Source organism: Tigriopus californicus, chromosome 6, assembly GCF_007210705.1.
Source record: "Tigriopus californicus strain San Diego chromosome 6, Tcal_SD_v2.1, whole genome shotgun sequence".
In the NCBI taxonomy this organism is placed as follows: Eukaryota; Metazoa; Arthropoda; class Copepoda; order Harpacticoida; family Harpacticidae; genus Tigriopus; species Tigriopus californicus.
The window spans coordinates 12,383,865-12,393,411 of NC_081445.1; the positions used below are offsets into that span (position 1 = coordinate 12,383,865).

Here is a 9,547-nt window from a genome sequence, read left to right on the forward strand (position 1 = left end):
GGTTAAAATAATGTTTATATTCCTATGTGAATTGTTTTGAAAGAGAAAGCTGGGTCTTAAGATCAGTTGGTCACCCTAACAAATTACAGGAAGTTGAGTTTTAAAATTAAAAAAAAGAGACATGCATGAAATTCTTGGAGGTAATTATGAGACTTGGGAGAACTGAGCCTAAAATGTGGATACAGAAATGGTACTGCTGACATTTTTAAACGAGAATTTGACCCATTGCTATTTGAATTTATATATCAATGGGAAAACATTTGTTGGGGCGATGAGTTTTAGGGACGCCAAAACTGCTCAATTCAAGCCAATATCGCTGGATAATTCTTTTTGCTTAATGAGTAACTCCCGAAATGGTTGGATTCCTCTTGATGTGGACTGAAAACGCTCCGGAACTCTCAAAGTTTGTTCAAGGAGCATCTTTGCTGTCAAAACGGATAAAAATAATTGATAAGTCGTTGAAATATTAGTATTATTAAACATTTTCATTTAGTGGTGAGATGCAGTGGTCCGGTTCAGGAAGCCCAAAACAATATCTAGAAAAATCGGGCAGCTAATAGGGGATGTCAAGTAAAGGAAATTCAAGGTAAAACGCGGTCCAGCACCCTGATTTTGGGCATTTTAGGGAGAGAGAACTAAGACAAACATCACAGTCAACTCGCACCATTCGCCCATTGAATTTTCAATAATTGAGTGCTTTTGAGCGAGTTGTGTTACAAAACCCTCCTAAATAAGCATTTTTGGTGTTAATCAGTGAACGCACTATCAAATTGGCTCAATACCACAATGCTAATTGCCCAAACAAGCATGTAAAATGGAAAAAATGTCAAATTTTATTGCATGCACAGTGCGGTTTGGCTGGGTATGTTGTCTTTGATTTTACTCCATTGAATAACGTCAGTTGTCCATGAACGCCTTTACTTGACTAGCCCTATTGGGAATGTGAACCGTGAACACAAATTAGAACTATTGACAAGATAGGAATATGTTCAGTTCATACACTTAGCTCAGATGTTTTTGAAGAATCGGCTATTCTATACTGATGAAAAACTGCATCACAATTGAAATGAAAGGTTTATAAGATATGACCAAAAATTAACATCACGATTGAACTCAAGATATATGTATGTATATATGAATTGCATTTGTGAGAGAGTAGGCCCAATAAGTCTATTTGTTGCCCATGGGCTAATTAGATGATTTTTGTCAGAGTAGTAAAAGGATGTCCATCAAAGCAATTTACAAACAAATATGATTCGCAACATACTGAAATGCTTAAAAAAAACAGGTTTGATTTCGCTGTAATTACAATTGCATATTCATTTTAACGTAATCAATTCTATTTGAAACCAATATAAGTGCTATTTAGTGTGTTTCAGTTGTTCTACAAAAAAAGAATTTAACGAAAAATTACCCTAGGCTACCCTTCAACTCATTGCCAGGTCTGAAACCTGCTTACAAGTGCCGGGGGATCCCGATCCCTTGAGACTTATGAGGTGAAGACCAATGTAAATATAGCAACACTGGTCAGCTTGTGCACCTATAAACTGTGCGAGTCGACCTGTTGTAATCAGATTGTGATGATAAATTTGAAAACAAAAATACTTTAGTAGACAATGTTGGCTTTCATTCGGCGACCACGCCGCATATCCTCGTCGACATGTGTCTTCTGGAAAGCAAATGCCAGCTCAAAACCATTCCCGGTTTTGGCTTCCCAGTTAACCTTTGATCCCTCACAAATTGAAAATGGTCAAAAATTCAACGCTATGCACGAGAAAAGGGTAGAATACTGCCGAAATGGAGGAGGGTCAAAGGTAGATAGCAATGCGGCTCAATGATCTTTTTATCAGCTTGAAAGTGCTTGTTTTTGGGGGGCATGTTACCAATTTCTAATCGATAGACATTAAAAAAAATAGTACCGTTTGTTTGAAAGACATTTCCACTGGATATAAGTGAAAGGCACCCGGGTTGTCGGCATGCTAATATAGGTGTATTTTTAGACTCCACTTCGGAATGCTGTTTGCTTGAAGTCAATAAAAAAAGCAGGCTAGATGTTATCATACTCTTGTTTCATACTGTACGAAAAATTGAATTATATCAGAAATTGAACCACGATTTTTGTTGGGTGTATAACCAACACCATATGGATATTTCTGTTCATATGATAGGCATCATCTTATTCTTGAAAGCAAGGCTTGTTAATTAATTCAAGTGTGGTTAAAAGGCTCTCTGTAAACTTATTTTCACATTTACAGGGTGTGGAACGCCACGTAAAAAAGAACAGGAAGGTCCTAGTTTGGGATAGGATTGAGCAAATCTTAGATGAAGCTGCCATGGACGATTTCTTGGAAGTCGGAGCCACAGTGGGAATTGATCTGGAATACGGAGACGTGCCTGGGGGCGGAACTGTCACTGGAATAGGGCGGATCAACAATACCCATGTCATGCTAATAGCCAATGATGCCACCGTGAAAGGTGGCACTTCTTATCCCATTACGGTTACCAAGTCACTAAGAGCACAGGTGGGTACTCTATAGCATAACTGTGAACCAACCTTGGAGAAATCACGAACCAAATAATTTATGGATCTAGGAGATCGCGCACAATCTCAGAATTCCGACGCTATATATAGTGGACACTGGTGGGGCGTTCTTACCCCTGCAGTCGGAGATTTTCCCGGACCTGAAGCACGGTGGGCGTACCTTTAGAAATCAGGCCATCATGAGTGGAGAGGGCATACCACAGATTGCCTTGGTATCAGGAATGTGCACCGCCGGAGGGGCGTACACTCCGACCATGTCGGATGAGGCAATAATGGTGAATAAGATTGCTAATATCTACCTTGGAGGACCCCCATTGGTCAAGGCAGCCACTGGAGAAGTTGTGACTGGCGAACAGTTGGGCGGAGCCCGACTTCATTGTGAGACCAGCGGCATTGCTGACCACTTTGCCGAGACTGAAGCTGAATCATTTGAGATTGTCAGAGACATCATTGCCACCCTCAACATCAATGAGAACTGGCCGTCCAATGCTAAACCAGTGGATCCACCTGAGGGGCAAGCGGGTGACTTGATTGCTCTCAGTGGATTTGATAAACTAAATAAGGATGCCATATACAGCGTAGTCAGATGCCTCTTGGACGGCTCTAGGTTCACCGAGTTCAAGAAACGGTTTGGCCCCAACTTGGTGACCGGATTTGGATTCTTAGATGGGCGTCTCATTGGTGTCCTTGGCAATGGCGGGGATATCACTCAACAAGACGCCCAAAAAGGTGCTCACTTCATCCAGCTCTGTGATCAGAGGAGTATTCCTATACTTTTCCTTCAAAACAGCTCCAATTCCGGCTTGGAAACTTCGTATCAAGATGAAACAATCCTTAAAGAAAGAGCCAAAATGATTCGCGCTCAAGCGGTAGCCAGGGTTCCCAAAATTGCATTAGCAGTGGCGCCAGTGTGTCATGACGAGCTCATGACCATGTGTGGTCCATCCGGCAACCCTGAATTCAATTTCATGTGGCCAGGATCTGGTTTGAAAAAGCACGGCTTTGAGTGCTCGCAGATTTGTGACTCCGATCCTGTGGATGTGTCAATGGGAAGCGCCCAATATTGGTCGTCTAGGAGCACATGTGATGGAATTATTCGACCTCAAGAGAGCCGAATGGTCCTGGCCAAAGCCTTTTACCTCAGTTGTCTCAATTTTCAAGCCAGACCTGGTCGAAATGGGGAGGGAAATAAAGTATTTCGAATGTGAGAGTCCAATACACAACATATACAATAAGCGACTCTACAATATGATTCTTCAACTCCTGCCACAAATTTCGGATTCATTCAGGCTATCTCAAAACTTGATTATTAGTGTCCCCCAACTATTTGGCACCAACTTGCTGCCGGACGACTGTAAATTGATTGGACTTGGTTGTGGCTAAAGAGCTCAATCTTAGTCTCATCCGACCACAGTACAGACTCCCAAAAGGTCTTATCTTTGTCAAAATGCCCCTTGGCAGAGTGCAGTCTGGTTTTGGCATGTCCTGGCTGAATCAGCAGAGTCTTTCTTGGCCTTCATGTTTTGAGTCCAGCTGTCCGAATAGTCCTCGATATGGTGTCTTTGGAAACGATGATTCTGATTGTGACAAACTCATCCTTTGCTTCTCCCAATGCCATTTTTGGATTTTGCTCAACTTTACGTACTAGGACCAGCGATGGCAAAATTCGACTTTGGAGGAATTTCTGCCACTTTCTGCCACCATTTTCTGTCAGGTGGTCAAAAATGGCCTTTAATAATTTCCCATCCAAGTTATATTCTCGTTGGCAAAAATCCACATTGAAGGAATTTCTGCCACTTTCTGCCAGCATTTTCTGCCACTTGGTCAGAAATGGCTTGTGATGATTTCTCATCCCTGACTAGGACCCTCGCAGTATGATCAGTAATCTTCCGAGGTCGACTGGAGCGAGAGGCATTTTTGACATGATTGCACTACTCAAAACGAGGAATTGCCCCATGGATGGTTGGAATTGGCAAGCTTTAAAACCTAGAAATCTTCCGGTACCTATGGTCTTTCTTATGGAGGTCAACAACCCAAATGGCAAAACGTGTATCTTAAGTAATGATTTGGCAGTTCTATTTTTGACGTATACTAGAAGAGCCTTTTATCAAGGGGTGGCAATTTTCTTAAAAAGTTTTTGAGGTTTCAAAAAGTCTACTGTAGAAATAGAAAGTCCTAAAATATGGAAATTAAGTCGAAAACTGCTTTTTCTGGTAAAAAGTAGTGTTCATCCATGTTAATGAGTAAAACTGTGACACTTAAATACAATGTAAAATTCCTTTAATGGATAAACGAACTGAAGCTCAAATTTAGTCCTGAAGTAGAGAGCTATTAAGCCTCAAAAATAAATGTGAGCTAGCTCTCAAAATTTGAAAATGACGTCACCTTCCTTTCCTGTTTCAATGTCCCAATAGGGGCATTTTGGGCATTTTGGGGAGGGAGAACTAAGACAAACATCACAGCCAACCCGCACCATCGGCCCATTGAATTTTTGATAACCGAGAGATTTTGAGTGAGCTGTGTCACAAAACCCAACAAAAGTAAAAATGTTTCGTATTGATCGGTGAACGCACTATCAAATTGGCTAAATACCACAATGCCATATGCTTAGACAAGCATCTGAAATGGAATAAATGTCAAAATTCAATGTGGTTTTATTTTACTTCATGAAATAACGTCAGTGCTCATGAACGCTTTCTCTTGACAAGCCTTAAGGGAAATAAGGAAACAATGTCACTTAAGGGTGGGTGGTTTTGGTTAGGGGTCACTTTGCACAACGGAGGTTCAACAACTGCTTGTTTTCACAATTTATTTAACTTATTTGGAGCGACTGATAATGGAATTACAAAGACTTGCTTGTTCTTTAAAACGTTTTTTGAAGCTACCGCATATTTTAGGATGAAAGTGTAAAAAAACAATCATGGAGAAAAAGGTGCATGAATACACCAGTCCGAAAAGAACAAAGAAGTTTGAGTTCATAAGCACTAGTCAGAGGATTGTGTCGCAGGAACCAGAATCCATTCAGTCCACTGAATGGGAAAACGACCCACTATTGTTCAAATTATAAATAAAATACTTCCATGGTAGCCGAGTGGTCTAATGTGCCTAATAGAGGCACGACATGGCTAACCAGAGGACGTGGATTCAAATCCTGCCTTCAGAGGCAAATACATCTGTGTTGTGACCTCTTTCGTGGACCCAAAACATAAGTAGTTGATTGCTAAATGGTTTAGTAGGCCTAAAGAATATAACAATCAAGGTGTGAAAACAAAAAGTGGCGGGTCGAATCCCAAGCCGCAAGCAAGGCAGTGCGTGCAAAGAGAAAAGCCAGTCAAAGATATCTGGTGCTCCAAGGTATTTAGAGATACACGTACTTCCGATGTTCCTTTGTCCTCCAGGCTAACTCCTCTTCAGAACTCCTAAGTTGTTTAATTCAGTACATAAATCCAGGATAAAATATATTACCTTTTTAAGGATATCATTCAATGTTGTAGATGTAATGGTAAAAAAACGATTATTTAACAAACCATCGACTGCAAACTTGGTACAATATTGTACAAAATCTGGCTTTTAAATTCATGCCAAGAAACCAAACCTTTGAACGGTAGATAGCGCTAGCTTCGGAAATTGATGACGCCAGCTTGAAAAGACCTAATGGCTTTTCTTTCCACATTATGATCTTGAAATGTTAGGTGATTTCATTTTTTCCTACCGCGGGGAGATGAAATAGTGTCACAGGGCCGGTCGGGCACTCTTCGGCGGCTTGTACTTGTGCGAGCCGTTACAAGTATGTATTTTTTTACTTTTTTAGCACAACCATGGCTTTAACCATGAATGTCATCTTTTTGAATCAAAAAATAAACTCTTTGGCACGCTTTTCATCCAAAAAGTATTTATTACTTGCATGGAAAAAAAAATTGAGCGTCAAGTACGATAAACGTGTTTAATCGACGGAACTGATTATCAGAGTCGAGTGAGTTTGGCTTTGCCGCTCTGATAGTGCGAGCCACAGACGAGCCGGCCAGTAGATTTAAAGATTTAACGTCATAAACTTAAAAAGCAGATATTTGGCTCATGGGTGAGCAATTGACATTTTTTGAATAAAACGTGTCTCAAAGAGTTTATTCTTTGATTCAAAATTATGACACTCATGATTAAGGCCATGGTCGTGCTAAAAAAGTAAAAAAATACATGTAACGGCTCACGCCAGTCCAAGCCGCCCAAAAGTGTGCCCGAACGGCCCTGTGACACTATTTTATCTCCCAGCGATAAATAAAAAATGGAATTACCTAACCTTTAAAGATCATTCCTCATTATAACTCGAACATTTGACAAAAAACAGCATTGTCGTATTGTATTTATTTAAAGCAATTCTCATTAGGACAAAATAAAATGCTTTTTACGCCTGCTAACATTAAACGACCTCAATTCATCAGCTTAAACATATTCATAGATCAGCATGTAAGGATGCTATTACGAGAGGCATTGTCTTATCATTATACATAGATGATAGCTGGTGATGAAAAGGGTCTCCGTTGTCAACTGTTATTGCATTTATCATACTACTATCTCTTTTGAGTAGTTCAGTCATTTGTTAGAACCTCTTCTTCATACTTCATAGTTAAATTTTGCCTTTAAAATGGATCCCAGAGACAAAGAAAAAATTCAGCAGAACTATAAAGCCTTAATTTCAAGCACAAAGTGGAACGCACAATTAAGATCGGAACTTGTGACTAGGAAAATCTTTACTGAGAAGTTGTTCGCTCAATTGAAGGTAAGAATTTGACCAAGCATTTCTCCATAAAAGTTTTATTAAAATAGGTTTGTCTCAATCAAATCGACCATGCTTACTCTTGTTATGGCTTCATCTTGGGTTGAAATTTTAGGACTACTAATTGATTGCTTGATACTACATTCCTTAAAGTTTGATCTTCGTGAATGGGGCATGGTGCAATGAGCCTTCATCTCTTTGCGTTACAGTTTGACCAAGATCCGAACATTGAAGCACTTTTTGCCAAGGTACAAAAGCGTGGACCAAGTGCTTTTCAAAACCTTGTGGAAGCCTTGAGGGATTCTCAAAACCTTGCAAGTGCTCAAATCTTGGACCCAACAATCAGTCTTCATGTTGACATTCGGCTTTCAAAGTAAGATGGATTAGAAAAACCTTCATATGATGCGATCCCAACTGAAGTCCGAACGACACCAATTCGTTTTCGAAAAGAAGAAAATTTAGCAATGGGCCCAAGTGGTTGCTAACATATAACACGTTTGGCTGGGTCCAATTCAAGGCACAAGACGTAATTAGAAAATCACTCAAAAGTGAATCTGATAGAAATCCAATTTGAGTTTACTCATCGTTGGTAGCCATTGCCAATCAGTAGTTATTGTGGAACTCAGTCTAGAATAGGAGGTTGTCATCGACCGGGTGTGCCATAAGTCTTCGGACACGTCTTCAAAACCGTGTAGCTCAGTGATAAAGTCATATAAAAGAAGTTAATTGCAGGAGTTTTTTGGCATATCTAGCTAAATATGTCGTTTCAACAGCTGATTTTACTTTTGCCTCTGTGTTTGAAAACAATCATGGAAGATCCGCGACCAAATAATTTTGTGGATTGAGGATTGCGACAGCGCCAGGACCCTCGCGACGAACTTCAGCATCGCCAGAAGCATCCTTTACAGGATCAGGAACACATCTAATGCCACTGGCAACGTCAGTGATTGCCCAAAACAACAAAAAAGACCCGAAAAATTTTGACTTCCAGTGATCTGCATCAAGGGCAACCTGGATGGTATGCAGTATATCCGGATTCTTGATGCAAAGATCGCCCCAGCCCGTAATAACCACTACAGCGCTGGGATCTGGGTTTGGCAGCAGGATGGTGCTCCCTGTCACATTTCTGACGTCACTCAGAAGTATCTGGAGCTGAAGTTGAGCTCTAATAGGTTATGGCACAAATGAATTTTGCCCCCCCTCCCGAAAACTGAATCAATTTCTGCCCAAAGGTGGACTCCCTCAACATGGCCTCCGTGAATGTCAAAAGGGCCACCATGTCCGGTGAGGCCATCATAAAGGCGTTCAAGTCCTTCTGGAGGTGGTTGGAGGTGTTCATTCTAGCCAATGGGGACGATGTTAGAAAGATGAATTATTCTAAATTTTCTACTTGTCATCTTATTTTCATACTATTTTAACCCTTGATCGACTGGATAAGATGCTTCAATTGGATAAGAAGCTTCATTCAGGATAGGAAGCAAATAGTTAAGGTCGAGGGATCCCTTAGTGACAAACATAATGTCAAGTCAGGTGTTCCCCAGGGCTCCATCTTAGGCCCCCTCCTTTTTATGATATTCGTTGCCCCGCTTCAAAAGCTAAGTATTACTCCCAGCCTCTCTTCTTATGCTGACAATGCAAAGCTAGTTTCTGGTAGGAATGGCCAAGATTTCAGTAGCCTTGCAAAGGACTTCAATCGAATCTACTCCTGGGTAACTGAGAGTAATATGGCCTTGAACGGAATGAAACTCCGCTCAATGATGTTTGGGTCAACTCCTTTGCATACTCTACTCGTAGATAATGGAGGTAAAGATATTGAGCAATTCTCATCTATGAAAGAATTAGGTGTAGTCCTCCAAAATAATGGAAAATTCGATGAGCATATCCAGTTGAAGGTGGGTAAAGCTTTTCAAATGTGTGGTTGGATATATCACACATTTAAGTGCAGTGATAGTCACAATGCTTACTCTGTACAAGTCAATTGTTCAGCCACATCTTGAATATGCTTCACCTATTTGGGCTCCAATGAATCAGCAGGTTTGCAAAAGGTCAAACAAGTCCAAAGATGTTTCACTAGGAACATCACAGGATTGAGAGAGCTCTCATATTGGGAGAGACTAAAAAAGTTGGGACTGTACAGTGTTCAGAGAAGGTACAGAAGGTATTTGATACTGTACACCTTCAAACTTTAAAGCATCCATGAGCTTTGTCCCAACCCAGGATTTAGGGTCAATTCT

General features: G+C 40.6%; 1 protein-coding gene across 1 annotated transcript in view; it reads left to right on the forward strand.

The window, feature by feature from the left end:
• Positions 1 to 1,304: 1,304 nt before the first annotated feature.
• LOC131881525 (probable methylcrotonoyl-CoA carboxylase beta chain, mitochondrial) overlaps positions 1,305 to 9,547 on the forward strand; it is a 10,157-nt gene continuing 1,914 nt past the window's right edge. Inside the window, exons 1-3 of the mRNA XM_059228411.1 lie at positions 1,305 to 1,814; positions 2,256 to 2,522; positions 2,593 to 3,735. Coding sequence (XP_059084394.1) covers positions 1,617 to 1,814; positions 2,256 to 2,522; positions 2,593 to 3,735 — 1,608 coding nt within the window. The 5' untranslated portion in view covers positions 1,305 to 1,616. The remainder of the gene's footprint in view (positions 1,815 to 2,255; positions 2,523 to 2,592; positions 3,736 to 9,547) is intronic.